Source organism: Talaromyces stipitatus, genomic scaffold (assembly GCF_000003125.1).
Source record: "Talaromyces stipitatus ATCC 10500 scf_1105507295523 genomic scaffold, whole genome shotgun sequence".
NCBI classification, from domain to species: Eukaryota; Fungi; Ascomycota; class Eurotiomycetes; order Eurotiales; family Trichocomaceae; genus Talaromyces; species Talaromyces stipitatus.
Window position 1 is genome coordinate 5,591,060 of NW_002990113.1, and position 16,839 is coordinate 5,607,898.

Sequence of the window (16,839 nt, forward strand, 5' to 3'; positions counted from 1 at the left end):
TGATAGGACTTGAGCTTCATTGTGCCGCGGCTGAGAATGTGTCTGCATATGATACAAACCAGGATTTTGGCATCCTGGGATGCTGAAATCCAAGCCGTGTCTGGAGCTACAACCAATCATAGATCAAGCGGAACCACACGGCGGAGCAGGTCGGTAGAAGTGGCTCGCTATCAGGTTATGCCAGTGCGCTTCGGGCTTGGGCTAGTTGTGATTCAAGGACCACTTCAGTGCAGATTCTGCCTACTCAGAGACATGGCGGATCACATATATGATTGCACATACCCAATCATTGATGAAGGAATCAGCTGCGCCCTTCTTCGCCTCCATCGTCCTCCTGTGTTAGATAGAACTCACAACAACTAAGAAACATGGTGAATCCAATGTACAGCGACGGCTATAGAATGCGTCCGCATACGAAGCTGGCAGGCTCCGCATGGGCGTACCAGCAGGAAATGGTGCATGGCGCAGTTGGAGGTTGATGGCGCTATTAGCACCAGCAGCAGGTTTACCTACATAAGTATCTGCTCTCGATGTCGCGGCGACAAAACCGATCGATGAGGATCATTGCCACCTGTCCAAGCTGTTCCTTGGAAGGAGGTATGCCCTTTTGGGGCGCCAACCAGCACAATGATACAATTAGAGAAATAAAACAGGCATTTTCCAGTTCTAGGACTATGAGATTATCGCCAATCAGGTGAGCGATCCTATTACAAGTGCTGGTAGTTTTAATTGGAGGTTTAATATCAATCCTAGACACCGCTCTTAGTGCTGAATATAATATGTCTTTGTTAACTAGAATGCCCTTTATCAACATGATTTGGACGCCCGATGTTGGTGTTCGACTATTAATCACAAGCTCGGCCACATTGTTGAGAAGTTTTTGGCCTTGCCCATGATAGCCCTACCTTTCTGAATGTGTGCGATACCACTTCTCCTTTGCGTCGGTATACGCCAGGCCGAGAATCTTCAACTGGTCATCATTTGCTTGACGATAACCATACTCCCTGGCGATCTCGTCCTCGATATGGACCCAGTGAACAGTAAGAGAGACAATCAATCGGTCTAAGTCGTTGAAATCCTTTTCCAGCTCCCCTTTTAGCTCCTGGATTTGATCGACCAAAGCGGGACGCTGGTCGGAAATGCTGTTCAGCTCCTTTTGGACCTTTGCCTGTATAGTCTTCACCTTTTTGGCGACAGCCTGCTGACGGCGTTTGCCCTCGTAGATTGGGTCGATCAGGCCACGGGGGTCCCAGTGTCGCATGGGCTCTGCAGGCTCTACTTGCAGGTCAGTGTAGCTCTACAGAGAGAGTGCAAGAGTTGGCTCACGTCCAGCTTGGCCATCAGCCTGACGTACATACACGCCATGATACGGTATTTGAGGCGGATTTTGCGCCATCAGTGCGCGCAGGCGGCGTTCCTCATTTTCGTCACTAAGACGGTGAAGCGAACCCGAAGTGATGGACATCGCACAGTCAATGTAGTGTTGTTGGAGTCGAATGTTGTCACTTAACTGTCTGAAATCAGGAGCTAGAGTCTAAATCGCGGTTCGTCGGGAACAGGACTCGGCCACAATCGATCAGCTAACTCACGACAAGGCGTGGAGTGAGAGAACTAAGAACGAGAAATATTAAGGAAGTGAAGGTTGAGGCTATCTCTGGGTCCTATATCTTGTGCGTGCAGCGCCCCGTTGCCCTAACCCTATGATTCCTAAGCCACAGAGATATACTTGCAAGACTAGCTCAGCGTCGGTCCTCGCTTTCCCCTTCCAGATTCGCAGAGGAGGATTTTGAAGAATTTCTACAAGCAGATGCAGATGCTTCCAAAGAGAGACAAGTCACAGAGATATAATCCCCTTTATTAAGGGCAAAGTTCCGGATAATAAATGTATGGGTGGTGGTATTCCTTTTAAGAACCTCGGTCATCTAACTGATGGCACTCTGGTCCCTGGAAATCCCGATCACTATCATGGGGCACGTCCTGAGCAACTTGACAAGCAAATACAAATTGAACTCAGTCATCAAATTGTGCCCTCCACGCAGCATGATCTCCCTATTGCGCCGAATTTTTTCCTGGCAGTGAAAGGACCTGATGGGTCGGCATCAGTAGCCAAAAGACAAGCATGCTATGACGATGCATTAGGAGCAAGGGGACTGCACTCGCTTCAGACGTATGGCAAAGATGGACCTGAATTTGACAACAATGCTAGTACCCTGACGTCCGTGTATCATAATGGGCAGCTCCAAATCTTTACCAGTCCTCCTTCGAAATCAGCTACATCCGATCGGACAGAATATCATATGACACAAATCAAAGGATGGTCTATGACAAGTGATTCTGAAGCCTTTTGAGAAGGTGCGACCTGGTATCGGAATGGCAGGGACCGGGCATTGGGCAAAGGAGCAAAGGGACGAAGCAATAAGCCGAGCAAACGAGAAAGCCACTCAGGAAGCCACTCAGGATATTGTTGAATCCGGTGCTGCAAATACGAGTTTCAGCACAGTTTGTGAAATACCGAATACTGAGTCAGTCGCATCTATCACTGAGCAGTCCTATTTCTCGTTTAACGGCACAAACACAACAAGCACGCATTCATTACGAAAAGATTGGGATTTCTCACACTGAGTTTATAACTGATCCAATGCCAGTTTGCTGTAATGGAGTAATTTATGCGATCCCAAAACAGTGCATATTGGCTTTGATGAGGCTAAATTGGCGCTGAGAGTCGTGGAGGTCTTGGAGTTTTTTACCAAAGTTTGGTATGAGAAGTGCGACAGTCAAAATCATACGGGCTAATAAGTCATTCAAAATCGACATGGCCGAAGAGCAGTTGATCATAGCATTCCGCCTTGCTTGCGGGCTCATAACAATGAAATTATCATCAGTGTGACTCGATCTTGCTTCGCTATTGATTTCCGTTCAGCCTGCCAATCTGCGCTTGAGTTCGGTGGTTGCATCTGCTTCCACCCGCTTTTATAGCGCAATGTTCTTTTCCTTTCGTAGCTCTTCCACAACTTCTATTTTTGATACATTTAGCAGGCGAAACTGGAAAGTATTTGAGGCGGATCCCAATTAATATGTTAGTATGTGCATAAATGTGACAGCCTTGCAGATAGGTGTCATGTGGCGCGGGGTCGACTGAAGACAAGGCTGAACCGCTACTGCATACATAAATCCCGTACCATGCCTCATCGATGTCTCCTTATCGTTCGGGGTCTGCATCTGATATCCAAACTTGAATATAGTACCGAATACCAGTAATACTCAGTACGAGCAAGTACAAACCCAAACAACCTGCTTGAAGCACTACTTACTCGGAAACAGGAGCTGTAGCCAGAATTCAGGCAATCGCCTGGTCTAGCCTGGTTTCTCTACCTAAATACATAGCCATGTCCGGCACCCTTGTACCCACGGGTAGCGGCAACTTCCAACAGTCGGGTCAACTTGACTGGGTATCTCTGTCAAAGATTCCAGTCACGTTCGGGTTCGACGTCCTAGTACGACTATCCAAGGCGGAACTCAACCCTGCTACTATAGCCATTGGCCGGTTTGTCTGTGGCCGATTTGTGATTAAGGCCGAAGCTCAAAAAAGGATCCGCGATGCTTTGTCTAGCTTGAAATCCTTTTCATCCTTTGGGAACCTCGTCTGGTTTGGGTTTGGAATAAAGCCGATCGTGAAAGATCTCGCGGAAACTGAGCAAGGATTGACATGTGTCGCTTTATGCGCATGCCTGTCTATTTCTTACGATTCCTTTTATGTTGCGGAGGTTCTCCGAGAAATTTGCAAATTACAGGAGACTCCCTCAGACTTTATTCCGTCGCTCCATCAGTGGAAAACATTGGTTCGGATGTGTGCCGGATCAGTATCAAATTCTAAGTTTCCTACCCTCCTTGAAGGGTTAATGCGCCTCGCCGCCCCTAGCGCAGGGGCGTCATTTGATCAACCAACGACAGCAGAAGCTCTTGCAAAAGCCATCGGAGCCCTAGCTGATGTCTCCAATAATAAGTTGGCAAATACTACGATTGCCGGTGGGCTCGATTGCATGTGGCTCGCTGCCTTCTCAGAGTGGTGTTTAGCATTGGATGTTGAGGTACGTCTCAGCTCAGGCAGTACGGTATACAGATCATCAGCGAACGACGACCACTGTTTACCTTCGGTCACGATCGTCTTCGACTCGCAGAACGAACAATCAATCCAGTTAAGCAAATGTCATATTGTTCCGAAAGGTTGTAGGTTCTGGGGAATCCCGGACCCGGACCAATCCAGATTTAGAGGGGGTCGCTCAGAATGGACAAACATACTTGCAGATACCTTCGGTCGCCATATGGATATTCTCTGTACGGGTGCTATGCAAGAGAATTTTGCCCTCCTCTTGTTTCATGCATCTAACCTTGCCGACGGGTGTTATCGTTATGGCCCCGTGAAGCGCGACCGACGACCTGGGTCCGATGGACACAGCTTTCCATTCCGTCGATTCCACTTCAGTCATCTATCTAGCGGTGGTCAAGTCTTTTTACAATTTGCATCCAAACGTCTTCCGGAACTTGCTTCGACTATTGATATACTCAACCAAGTCGAGATCCGAACATTCACAAGCGCAACTTGGCAGCAGACTATTCACAATCTTACTCTTGGATGCACGTGTGAGAGGTGTCAAGGCGAAGAAATGGCATATCGTGATTGTTCACCTCAATTTTGCCTGAAACTCATCGCTGAGACAATAATCATCTTCTTGTGGATACTGTCCATAGCGGAAGTGGATTCGTCTATTAGCCTGCCTCACATGGACTTCGATCGCTCTACTCAATACACCGAGAGAAATCTAATCCCGTTAAGGACATTCGAAACACACGAAAACACTGGGGTCACACTCAGCCGGCATATTTCCCCACGTATGACATGGATATCTTGACAGCTGCCTTGACGGTCTTTTCTGGCCCAATAGAGAGCAATGGAAAAGAATCTTCTGCTCTTTCCTATGATGGTATCTGCGTTTTCTTCAAGGCCCTCGAAGATTTGAACTTATCACCGGAAGAAGCATCGCGTTTTATAGTTGTTGCTGGTCATATTCATTTTGAAGGATCGAAATACGAGAGAATACGTGATCTCACAGCTAATGCTGGAATTCCTAAACTCGACATTGGATCCCACATTTCTTATACCCTTGTCGCGCAAGAGACTCCGCAGCAAGGTTCTCTTGCAGCAGCTTACAAAATCTCGTCCAATGGACGGCCCTACGGCCACCTATTAGGGATATCACAGCTTGAGCACGCGATTGCCAAGTCAATCCAAGCACCAATCCAGTGTGGACCATCTTGTGACTGGACTCTTCTTTATCAAACTCGAGAGACTGTCATATTCGTCCCTGCACCCACGACCCAGAGATCTGGCGCGCTGCTACCATTGGAACCCCAATGGTCCCTTCTTTCAGCTCCTAGGATTGGCAAGGCTGGACAGATTAAACTGCAAGTTATGCAAGCCCCAATCTATCAACTTTATTTGGAAATAACCAAAGAAGTCGAGACCCATCAACTGGTCTATCTAAGCCTCTGTTCCCGCTGCCTCAACGGATTTTCACCATCTCCAGATCTTATCCATGAAAACATTCGGCTATCTCAAGGAATGCGTCGTCTCCCTCACAGAAGACCAGAAGGAACAATAACTGTAACTTTTCCGTCCGAGATTGGAGCTTCCATGAACAAGTGTTTTGAGATTTTCGTCGTGAGGAATTTTAGCGATAAAGTAAAAGAGATGTCCACTGGCAATGGACAGGTCCCCGAACTAGTGACGACGGTTTGTGAAAACGACAAAAAAGGCATTAGTAAACCGGTGTTACAAACAGCAGCAACAGTTGGACACCGAGGCTTGATGCAATTATTGTTACAAACGGGGACAGAGGGCTCTACAATGAGCGGAGGGGAAACGCCACTTCATTGTGCTGCTGGAAAAGATCACGACGAAGTTGTAAAACTTTTGATGGTAAGAGGAGCCGAACTCGACTCAAGGGACAAGGATGGCCAGACACCGCTGTCAAGAGCCGCGCATAAAGGACATAAGTCTACAGTGAAGCTCATGCTAAGGTATGGCGCTTATCGGGACTCAAGAGACAACTACGGGCAAATCGCGCTAGTATGGGCGGCTGCTCTAGGCCACATTGCGGTAGTGGAATTGCTACTTCAAGAGAAGGCGGATATCAATGCGGTACCTTCGAAGAATGGAAGAACAGCACTACAAGCGGCAGCAGAAGGAGGCCATCTTGCAGTTGTTGAGCGGCTACTCCAGGAGGAGGCAGATGTCAATGCAGCACCTGCAGTGAATGGCAGAACAGCACTGCAGGCGGCGGCAGGAGGAGGCCATCTGGCAGTTGTTGAGCGGCTGCTTCAAGAGAAGGCGGATGTCAATGCAGCACCTGCAGAGAATGGAAGAACAGCACTGCAGGCGGCAGCAGAAGGAGGCCATCTTGCAGTTGTTGAGCGTCTACAAGAACAGCTCTGCAGGCGGCAGTATGTCAAATGCAAGGTCTAGATCAAAGTCGCTGTCAAAATGTATGATCAAGGCTTTCCTTGGCTCCCTGAGATATAAGATAATACCGTAGCTAATGCATCATGTCACTCACCCTTAGGGCCAGCATAGATCAACTCATCGTCTTCTACGTTGATTTTTGCACCATGATCAATAAGCAGCTTGGCAGCCTTAAATTAGCAATACTCTGCTGCCCAATATAATGGAGTGCGGCGAGTCAAGTCTCTCCTATCCACCTCTGCTCCACGTTTAATGAGAAGCCCCATTATTTGTGTATGACCATTAACTTCAGATCTCTCAGATACGATCAGCATCCAAACTTCGCTCAGATGAGTGCTACTCACGTTAATGGGTGGCCGATTGAGAAATCATTGGACTGTACTTATTTATTTCTTTCATTCCCCTCAACAATGCACTGATTTTTTGGATGTGCATTGACTTCCTAGGAAATACAATGTTTCGACGACAAGTTCCCGATCTGATTGAAGCTATCAAAAAGGGGGATTTACCTGTTGTTGGATTTTCCGGATTGTCTTCACCCCCAATCCTGTGGAATTGATGGAAACTAGCTTACACTGTATTCCTCAACTGAATGCTTGATTATCTGACAAACTTGTGCTGTTCAAAGGGAAATTGTCCTCTGTATTGAAGAATCAATACCCCTCAGTATACAACGTGTTGCTTCCTATTGGTTGGCCAGTTGGCCGACTAGGGGCCGATCTGACATCTGTCGACCAAGAATACCTGGATAATGGAGTAAATCCTAATGCTCGTTATCTGAATGATGAGCAATACCAAAGAAGACCGCTATTGTCATATGCCGCGCTTCATCACAACTGCGCAGATCAAGGGTTTTTGCTTTGTTTCACTAACTTGCCTGTCCTAGTAGAATGCTGAAGAAAGACATCCTAAGTGAGAACGCCTCGCGGCCCAAAAGGGAAAACCACCAAACAGGAACACGAACACAGGGTCAATCCATCTGATATTGTCCCACCAGACGACCATTTCAATCTTAGACAATCTATATAGTATTAAATTAAATGGCTCAACAAATTTCATCATAGTGTAACGGAGGAATGCGGTCGGTCCTTCTAAGGTGCCTATAAAACCACTTCCGTATTCTTTTAGCCCTACTCTACCAATATGAGGGTCAGTCTTATAATCACAGCTCTTTTTGCACATTCATGGAAATTAACCTTGCGCCCAATCCCCTTTTGAGTGCTGATACATGTGCCCCTGGTCCACGGACTACTATGACTTCTTTCGCTGCCGGCGCGAAAACCAACGCCAACCCGTCTCACCAATACGAAGTTAACAGATCCAGAACCGGAGCCGGAGGCCAAATGGACCTCACACATGCAACTCGTTACCTTCCGAGCCACAGCTGATAATATCGCAAAACATTATCTCAAATGCAAAGGCGTGAGGCTTCACAGTCGGTCAGCTCGCAGCAGAAAGATATAGGACTTGAACGCATACAGGCAGGCTGTCAAAGACAGCAAGAAGATTCATATACATAGAAAGAGGATTGGGTAATCAGATGAAAATATAGCTATTCAGAAACGAAAGAAATATACATAAAAACCTGCTAGCGGAAAAATGAATACAGAAATCTTTCCGATTCGGAACGTGAAAAGCGCGATCTCCCCCAGGACCCAAAACAAATCCAAGGTCCCATAGTCCTGATGGACTAGCCCAGCAGTACTGTGCAAACTCAGTGTCTGAAAAGACCTTGGTTTGCTTGTTCTCGGTCTTGTACGACTTTTTTCCAGTATGAGTGATGGCGGAAATCACAAGCCATGGTCGTTTGGCCACGAAAGCTTTTCAATCTCTTTGAGATTGACTATCAGTAGTGCATTTTCAGCAGATACTCCTTGCTCTTCGAGGATGCAAACTTGTCCATCCGCAGAGAAATGTGGCTGTCTATCCCACAGGGCCATCTGGAGTCGGAGATGGTATTCCTTCCTGAGGTAAGGTATGATTTTCAGGCGACTTCTTATATTTCTCTTTAAAATTGAAGCTCTATATATTCACACGGTTTAAATTCACGAGTAAACAAGGCTTCCATGTTAATAGTTTGAAAGTTAGACATGGCAGTCAACTGGCCCCCATTGTTCGCCAGCTTCTTGAATGAGGCCAAATTGTCGGACGAGGAAGGATTGGAGGTGGCCGAGTTTTGATCTTCAATAACCCAGCAGCAATACTCAACGCGGCTCATAAAGACTTTGCGCAGAAGTTAGCCCTGAATATGGAGAGTCTCTGGACTGGTGGAGCTCTGGATCGTGGACTCTGCGCTCGATTGTGTCGGTGGAGAGGTTATTGGATAAGCTTGTTCCCACAGTCTTTCTCTATGCAATTGAGAAGTATGCATACCAGTATCAACCACCTTTGTCTCTTGGCTGGAAGAACTGCCGGTCCACAATCTTCCATTCGACTCTCTGCATGGCTGTACTCACGATAGTCACTATCCCCTGAATCATTGCTTGCTAGATAGATTCATAGTTGGGTTTGACTGCACTTCGTAGCTTTCCGTAATAAAAGTAAATCGTCCGTTAATAGTATTGATACAGCAGAATAAAAGTGCTTAAATTGAAGATCAACTTGATGATTCATATTTGGTATCGTATACGCGGCCTTCCTGTCAGATCCCAACGACCTCAATACAATGCTCATCTCGTCTATGCATATGCTCACAATTAATATTCGACATCTCAAGTCAAGAGTTTAGGCTGGAATAAAATGATCTGGAGGATGTCGCGACTGTCGTAGGTTATATCGGCGACTGGGAGTTGGGCTCTCCACACGTTGCCGGACAGAAACCGTACCAATGCTCAATTTTCGAGCTCTTGATTTTCTGCGACCCTTTTTTTCAATATTTGACTGTCTACTGTCCCCTTTCTTTTTAAGTGTGGTACTGTATCGGACCTGTAGAGCACCTTTCGTCCTTCCTGGAAATTGTGCGGCGATGTCCGACCATCGCAGCTTTCTGACTTCCTTCAGATGTATGATCAGCTCATCTTCCTGAGGACTATAATCGTTGCCTTTGGTCGATACGGAGATTCTCCCAAACTGTGAGGATTCAACATTTCCTATAATGTCGTCTTCACCCAGCATGCAGTCCTCGTCATGGGATGGTCGATCAATCTGAAGTGGTGTGGATTTCTCTTTGAATGAACAAGACTGCCAGCACATTGTCAGAATGATACAAAAATCATCGAGAGGTAAAATTCACCAACCTTCCAAATATGCGTCCTGTTTGCAATTACAGTAACGAACGTATTTTCTACCGCTATATCCCAGAAATTTGTCAGGTCGTACAGAAAAGGGCTACGACGGTGAGTAGCGCTCCACGGCTCGCCGAGCCCGAACGGGCCGCGAACGACTTGTCACACCTGACGCGGTGTCCAGAGTATCCTTCGTACGATTTTGAAGGACGGGTTCGATGGATGGCGAGGTCGAATCCTTGACAGCTGTGTAATATCGGACCTGGACTGCTCCCGCCGTCCGAGTGGGGAAGTGCTTCTTAACTTGAGACCATGGCAGTTTATCCTTTTCTCTCGGCTGTTTCAAACGAGCATCCTCTTCTGGGGTCCACTCCTTGCGTTTGAGTGGCTTCCCTGGGTTTGCTATTCGCGCGCTCAACTGACTATCTTGTTGTTTGCTGCACGATATTTACTTACTTCGACTTTCAATTCACCTGAAAGATTCTCTAACGATATTCTGCCGCCGGAAGGCGACTTTAATTCTAGAAAGGCTGTGTTCGACTATGTCAATTCCTGGGCGAAGCCTCGAGGCTATGCTTTTACAACTAGCAAATCCTTGAAGATATCTAATGGCCGAGTGAAGGTTTTCTTCGCATGCGATAGAAATAAGGCTCCTCCTAGTCCATCGTTCAACTGAAAGCGCAGGACAACGAGCCAACGCATGAATTGTTTATTCTCAGTGGTGGCTAAGGAGTCTTTGGATGGGACCACTTGGGCATTAAGACATCAGCCTAACCCCAAATTCTGTAAACATAACTATCCGCCATCCACCGAACTTTCAGTACACCGAACACACCGTCAGCTCCCAGATAAGGATGTTAATGCAATTACTAACCTAACAACAGCAGGCGTTCCTCCTCGAGAAATCAGGACTTACATCCGTCAGACTTCCAATGCTCTCACAACCCAGCAAGATATCTATAACCTTGCGGCGTCAACACGACGAAAGCTCGTCCAGGGACAAAGCAGCATCCAAGCCCTGGTTAATCAACTGAATGACGAGGGCTTTTGGAGCTGTGTTTAAGTGGATGCAGGCAACCGGCTGACCGCCATCTTCTTTGCCCATCCGGACTTAGTGACATATCTGCAGCAAAATCCGGATATCCTGATACTGGATTGCACGTATAAAACAAATAAGTATGGACTCCCACTTCTTGATATGATTGGAGTGGATTGTTGCCAGCGATCCTTCTGTATTGCGTTTGCCTTTCTCTCCAGTAAAGTAGAAGAGCAATACACGTGGGCACTGACTCAGCTCAAATCGCTCTATCAGGGCGTACTCCCGTCCGTCATCCTAACTGATCGCTGCGTGGCAGCAATGAATGCTGTTGATAACTCTTTCTCAATGTCAAGAAGTTTGCTTTGTCTCTGGCATGCCAATAAAGCAGTGGTACGCCACTGCCAGCCATTCTTTGGAGTGAAAAGAGAACAAGCAATCTAGGCAGAGGAAAATTTATGGAAAGAGTTCTATGTGGGATGGCACACGATTGTTGCGTCTAGCACAGAACTGGTATTTAAGCAACGTTTCGCTGATTTTCAGCTCAAATATGCGCAGTATCAAAACTGCCTTGAGCCGCTTCGGTATATCAAAGACGAGTGGTTAGATGTATATAAAGAAAAGATCGTGAAGGCCTGGGTGGACCGGCATCTCCACTTTAGTAATGTTGCTACTTCCAGGTAACTTTTCAATTTACACAAGTAGTGATGGTACTAATACAATAGTCTTTAGGGTTAAGGGGATCCATGCATTAATCAAATCTCATATCAAGAAGTCCACAATTGATCTCTTTGAAGCGTGGAGGCTGATAAAACAAGCAGTTGTGAACCAAGTCAGCGAGTTAAAGCATATTCGAGCCTGTCAGTGTTCTAGAAAGCCACTTGATCTATCAAGTAAGGCATTTGAGGCAGTACATGGCTTGGTATCATATCAAGCTCTGCGGAAGGTTAACGAGCAGTTGGAATTGCTCTCCAAACCATCTTTAGCTCCGTGCCGTGGGCTATTTACTTCGTCTCTTGGGATTCCCTGTGCACATGCATTGAAGAGACTCTTAGAAACACAAGAAACACTGGTTCCCTAACCCTAAGAATCACTTTCATCCTTATTAGCATCTAAAGAGATCCCAACAACCGTCTCAAACAGCAATATTATAACCCTTTCGATCGGCAGAATATACTAAAAAGGTATCGGGCAAAGGAGCTTCTAGCACAAGATGTGAGCCCTCTAGATTTAAACTTGTTGAGGGTAGAGTAAGGGCTCCTATAACGTGTAGCAGATGCCATCAAATTGAACACAACAGAAAATCACTGCGCTGTCCCTTAAAACACCCAGATCTGACCGCACCAAGACAACCACCACCCACCAGTTCCAGTAACATTATACCGATTCCTACGACCCAAATTCGCTGATCTAGTCAGTTATCCGGACAGCCAGCCCAGTTTAGGCACGCAGCCATACAGAGCGAGAATCAGTTCGAAAATCAAACAGTCACGCCATCTGATACAGCATTTTCTCGAATTACATAATCGCCACAAGAATTCACAGCTGACGCCAAGGCGAGCACTAACGTAAACAATACGTATAAGGAACTAGGTCTATTTTCCGGCACTCCTCTAAAACCACTATCTAGGAGTATTGAACCTGTTTTGATATACAAGATTCCATAGAAGTGATAGCATCATCTCGAGATTGCGCAGTAGTGTCTGGTCTAATGGTCAGCTTATCCCTTATCACTATCAAGCCTAAAGCCACTAGGATCATATCGATCCTCAGTCCATAGCAACCTGAAGGTACATGTAATCTATAAGGACGTGTCATTTACAGGCTTACAGCACCACTTTCGACACCTCGAACGTCTGTACCGCTCCGGTGGGAAAGTACGACCAAAACTTGGTCCCGCTGATATATGTATCATTGTGGCTACTATACTGGTCGCCAGTTCCGACTTGGGTGATCCAGCGCGGGACCACAGCGCCGCTGACCCCCGGACTGCTGAAGTCGGAGAGCTCAAAGTTGAGGTACTGGGCAGCACCCCAGTTCGCAGCAACGATGACCAGCTTCTGGGCCGTGGAGTCGTATGCTGCGACGGTGTAGTCGCTCCCGCCGTCCAGGATGCGCATCCCAGGCCGAATGTGGCGAGTGAATTGCGATAGCGCAAAGTACTTCTGGCTGATGGCTCCGAGAGAAACATTATCATTGTCCCCATCAATTAGGCCCCAGCCAGAGCCATCGATGGCCTGCCAGTACACCCAGGCCGTAGGGTGGAGCCAGCGGAAGTCGAGGAGCAGGTTGGTGACGAGGCTCTCGCCCGTCGCATCGCTCTCACCGTACTCACTATTCCAGAGCCGCTTGCCGGCGCCGGACGCCAGGCTGTACAGCGTATCCCGCCGTCCCCCAGAGTACTGGTATCCGTGGACGTTGATGCGGCCGACATTGCTCGTCGCTGTATTCCCGAGGTTGTTCCACGTGGAAATAGCCAAGTCATAGGTGTTTTCGTCTGAGGCTGAGATCAGGGTCGAGCTGAGTCCTCGGTTGTTCAATTCCGTGCGCAGATCCCCAATCACGGTCGCCTGAGTGCTGAAGTTAAAGTGGCAACCTTCTTGGGTTCCTGTTTTGCCATTCCACCAGTCCGAGGACGGCTCGTTGAAGGCTTCAACGGACTGAAAGGACACCCCCCAGTTATTCGCGGCGTATTCGGCAATGGTGGCGAGATATACCGCATGCTGGTCGTAATTCCACGATTGCAAGTTGTCGCTGGAGCCGTCGTCAGATCCAGAAGGGTTGTGGTTGAGACACATCCACCACGGTGGGGAGTTGGAGAAGAGCTCGAAGATGTTTGCGCCGCGGGCTTTGGCCATAGACAACATGTTACGCTGGTTTTCGTCGACGCTCCAGCTCCAGCTTGACGATGACGGCGAGGAGTTGAACCAGTCCACCCAGTAGCTTTCCATCTGTCGCGAGGCAATCATGTCGGGCGACACAACCATCGCAGAGCCGTTGACAGTTTTCCAGCTGCAAGCCCCGGCGTTATACCGTGCAATGGTGAGCCCCATGCCGGGAATGCTCTGCCCATTGTAGGTTGTCCACTCCGTGGAGAAAAAGATGTCAGCCAAGTCACTCCGTGTGCCAAACGCCTTGGCCCACCATGCAAGGGACACGCCGAAACCCTCCCAAGTGCCCCAATTTGCGGCGGAGCTAATGGTCGTCGTCAAGTCGGCAGAACCAGTTGGCACCGTGGCGGCACTCAACGCTAGCCCCAGGAGCCATTCACGATTCAATGTCTGCTTCATGATGATGATAGCGGTCTTAGCAAGAAACAAACCCAATCCTAAAAACACTGCATCAATCGAGTGGAGGACTTGGGGCGGTCACAACAAGGACGGGTTGCAGGGCCTTTATCTCCTCATACATTTTTCTGGATCATGGTAGTTGATGAAACCACCTCGGGGATATCGGGAACGGTGTGGAGGCGGAGATTCTGCAGAGTTGCTCGCCATAACTGGCCTCTATGGTCATACGCCGTCCACTTGCGTACTTCCGCGACTTCATAGTACGAGGTCGGTGGATGGGAACGGCCTATGCGACTCTTTCCCGCGACACTCCCCCGCCCAAACGTTACGTTGAGCATCCGACATCCCCGGCTCACGCTATGCCCGCTTCGGCAAAGTCCAATTAACCACTTACATCAGAAGGATATTGTCGGAACGTGAATATCAAACCCTACGCGTTTCGGCACCGGACTACTTAGTCTCACGTGGCACGTGCGTGCCGCGTGTATATCTAACTAGCTATCCCCCCGTTCCCCCTCGTTCTTAGCAATAAGTCACAATATTAGGAATCAAGATATCTTCATATTGTCAGGCTCATTAGGCCGCTTCGTGTTCGCGCCTTACTACCGTCTATGCTTCGTGATACGGACCGTAGTTAAACCAACACTGGAAAATGCCATATAATAGGTTCCATACTTGCGTTACTTTGCAAAATAGAATTTGCATATAAGATCGGAAACCTCAGCTTGCTCATCTAAAGATATATAGCTATAAAGCATATGCCCTCACATCAGAGTATCAACTCAAGAAAAATCGACTTCAACGCTTCAATCCGCGAGCATAGGTAGGCTATCTTGTCGGATATGACTCAACAAATGTTTATAGGATTTGGAATCCTTCGACAGGAAGAATCGTGCGAGCAAGGGACGTTATTTTTAACAAGGACAAAGTCTTCAGTAGAGATATCCAAAATATCAAGGATAATCTCCTTCATGTGTCTGTTGAAGAACTAACAATCTTGCTAAACAAGATAGATATCCAAGTACAGTCAGGTGAAGTCAAAGATAATGCTAACTTTGGAGATGAGATGAAGGATTTAGTGTTTGACAGAAATAGGCACAATAATGAGCATACGACAACAACAGACTCAGTGACTGGTTCTAGATTTGAAGATTTAAGTCAGCTTGGTTCAGACTATCCAAGCGGCCCAACTCTGACGCTAGGAGAAGGATTGTTAGAGGGGATTGATAAATATGCTTATCCTACATCTCCAGATACGCCTCCGAGCGCGCTGTTGGCAGCTAGCATAACTATCGTCTATGAAAATGACCTCAACCTCTGTTAGAGCTCTGAGCATGCAGCTAGAACATCAACTAGCGGGGTCAGGCCCAGAGGGTCACTTGTTCAGGAAGCAACCATTAAGGAAGGTCCCAGAGGGACTCTTAGTGGTGTAGGTATGGACAGACCCAGAGGATCGCATGCTGAGTTTGGGGACAGGCCCAGAGGGTCGCCCAATCTGCGTGACTCCATGGCAGGTGTCAGAGAGGCTCATGGCAGCATATCCTTAAGGACGGACCCAGAGGGTCGCTTGAGAAGAACGGGGTAGGCTTCAGAGAGGCTCCCGTTAAAACCGTCGCCGCTGCTTTGACTACGCAACGAGCAGAGCTCAATCCTTGGAGGTTTGCTTTTCTAGTAGGCATATGATATCGTCAGTACGAGGTGAACACAGTCAAATTTGATCACATGAGCCTCTAACAACATCTAAGGTTAGGACGTCAACTTCAGTCAGTTCTAGTTCGCAATCCACCGCCTGCTCCCAAGAGTCACTGTGAAGTGGAAACACATCCTTTAGGTTGGTTATTTAAGGAGGCTGAGAGAGATCACCTTAAAAGTCACGATCCATCTGGCTCTTGGACAACGGTGCCTATCGGTAAGGTAAAAGGAAAGCAGATTCTCAATTATATATAGGTATATATCTATAAGCAGGACAAGAAAGGTCGTCTAGTCAAGTACAAGACACGACTCGTGGTAAGAGGTGACCAAGAGAAAAGAGATGATACGAGGGACACGTATGCTGCTACTCTTGCTGTGAGATCTTTTAGGACATTTATGGCTATTGCTGTACACTTTAATCTAGAACTCAAGCAATATAACGCTGTCAATGTCTTCATTAATGCCATACTGGACAAAGAGATCTTTATAAGAATGGCTCCTAGATATCATGAACCTGGAAAAATATATCAACTGAACAAGACTCTCTATGGATTGCATAGATCACCACTTCTATAGCAAAAGGAACTTACTAGTACCCTCATAGAGTTAGGCTTCAAAGCAGTACCTCATGAACCCTATTGCATGTTGAAATCTGGGATCATACTGTTCTTTTATATAGACAATATCGTTATTATATATAAGAAGAGCTATCAACTAGAAGCTGACTCAGTTATGAACTAACTTTGCGCCAAATACAAAATATCTGGAGGAGGAGACCTGGAGTGGTTCCTAGGCATGAGAGTTATACAGGATCGAAGCAATAAGGTGATCTGGCTCAGTCAAGCCACCTATATTAATAAAATTGCGAAGTTAGCTGACACTCAACAAACTGACAACACACTAATATCTTGAGAAGAATTACTCCTATATAAAGGAACAGCTACTCACAAGAGTCAGCATTAGTATCAACGCAAAATTGGCTCAATCATATATGTGTGTAATGGGAGGTTAGTCCGTTGGTTAGACAGGAGGAATTATCAATATGGCGGAAGGTCGTTCGGTGACTTCCAGATGTTC

The 16,839-nt window shown here is 47.1% G+C and overlaps 6 protein-coding genes across 6 annotated transcripts, besides 4 other annotated features; 3 read left to right on the forward strand and 3 right to left on the reverse strand.

Moving 5' to 3' along the window:
* Positions 1-901: 901 nt before the first annotated feature.
* On the reverse strand, positions 902-1,659 carry TSTA_080030 (uncharacterized protein; the record flags this gene model as incomplete). Its single annotated transcript, XM_002341994.1, has 2 exons — positions 1,327-1,659; positions 902-1,275 (listed from the first exon to the last, which is right to left on the reverse strand). Exons 1-2 carry the CDS (start codon positions 1,463-1,465, stop codon positions 902-904), a joined length of 513 nt encoding a protein of 170 aa, XP_002342035.1. The 5' UTR covers positions 1,466-1,659.
* Positions 1,660-1,886: 227 nt separating this feature from the next.
* On the forward strand, positions 1,887-2,689 carry TSTA_080040 (uncharacterized protein; the record flags this gene model as incomplete). The annotated part of the gene is made up of 2 exons (XM_002341995.1): positions 1,887-2,205; positions 2,330-2,689. 2 exons carry the CDS (start codon positions 1,887-1,889, stop codon positions 2,620-2,622), a joined length of 612 nt encoding a protein of 203 aa, XP_002342036.1. The 3' UTR covers positions 2,623-2,689.
* Positions 2,690-3,386: 697 nt separating this feature from the next.
* Positions 3,387-6,667, forward strand: TSTA_080050 (ankyrin repeat-containing protein, putative; the record flags this gene model as incomplete). Its single annotated transcript, XM_002341996.1, has 3 exons — positions 3,387-4,674; positions 4,815-6,543; positions 6,621-6,667. 2 exons carry the CDS (start codon positions 3,387-3,389, stop codon positions 6,521-6,523), a joined length of 2,997 nt encoding a protein of 998 aa, XP_002342037.1. The 3' UTR covers positions 6,524-6,543; positions 6,621-6,667.
* Positions 6,668-9,847: 3,180 nt separating this feature from the next.
* Positions 9,848-10,849, reverse strand: TSTA_080060 (uncharacterized protein; the record flags this gene model as incomplete). Its single annotated transcript, XM_002341997.1, has 2 exons — positions 9,848-10,181; positions 10,725-10,849. 2 exons carry the CDS (start codon positions 10,847-10,849, stop codon positions 9,848-9,850), a joined length of 459 nt encoding a protein of 152 aa, XP_002342038.1.
* Positions 10,850-10,885: 36 nt separating this feature from the next.
* Positions 10,886-11,182: a mobile genetic element.
* Positions 11,183-11,961: 779 nt separating this feature from the next.
* Positions 11,962-12,213: a mobile genetic element.
* A 287-nt stretch (positions 12,214-12,500) lies between these two features.
* Positions 12,501-14,070, reverse strand: TSTA_080070 (uncharacterized protein; the record flags this gene model as incomplete). Its single annotated transcript, XM_002341998.1, has 2 exons — positions 12,501-12,564; positions 12,611-14,070. 2 exons carry the CDS (start codon positions 14,068-14,070, stop codon positions 12,501-12,503), a joined length of 1,524 nt encoding a protein of 507 aa, XP_002342039.1.
* A 712-nt stretch (positions 14,071-14,782) lies between these two features.
* Positions 14,783-15,199: a mobile genetic element.
* On the forward strand, positions 14,829-15,503 carry TSTA_080080 (uncharacterized protein; the record flags this gene model as incomplete). Its single annotated transcript, XM_002341999.1, has 3 exons — positions 14,829-14,893; positions 14,935-15,389; positions 15,411-15,503. Coding segments are annotated over 3 exons (613 nt in total), but the record flags the coding sequence as incomplete, so codon positions are not given.
* Positions 15,504-15,864: 361 nt separating this feature from the next.
* Positions 15,865-16,770: a mobile genetic element.
* Positions 16,771-16,839: the final 69 nt, after the last annotated feature.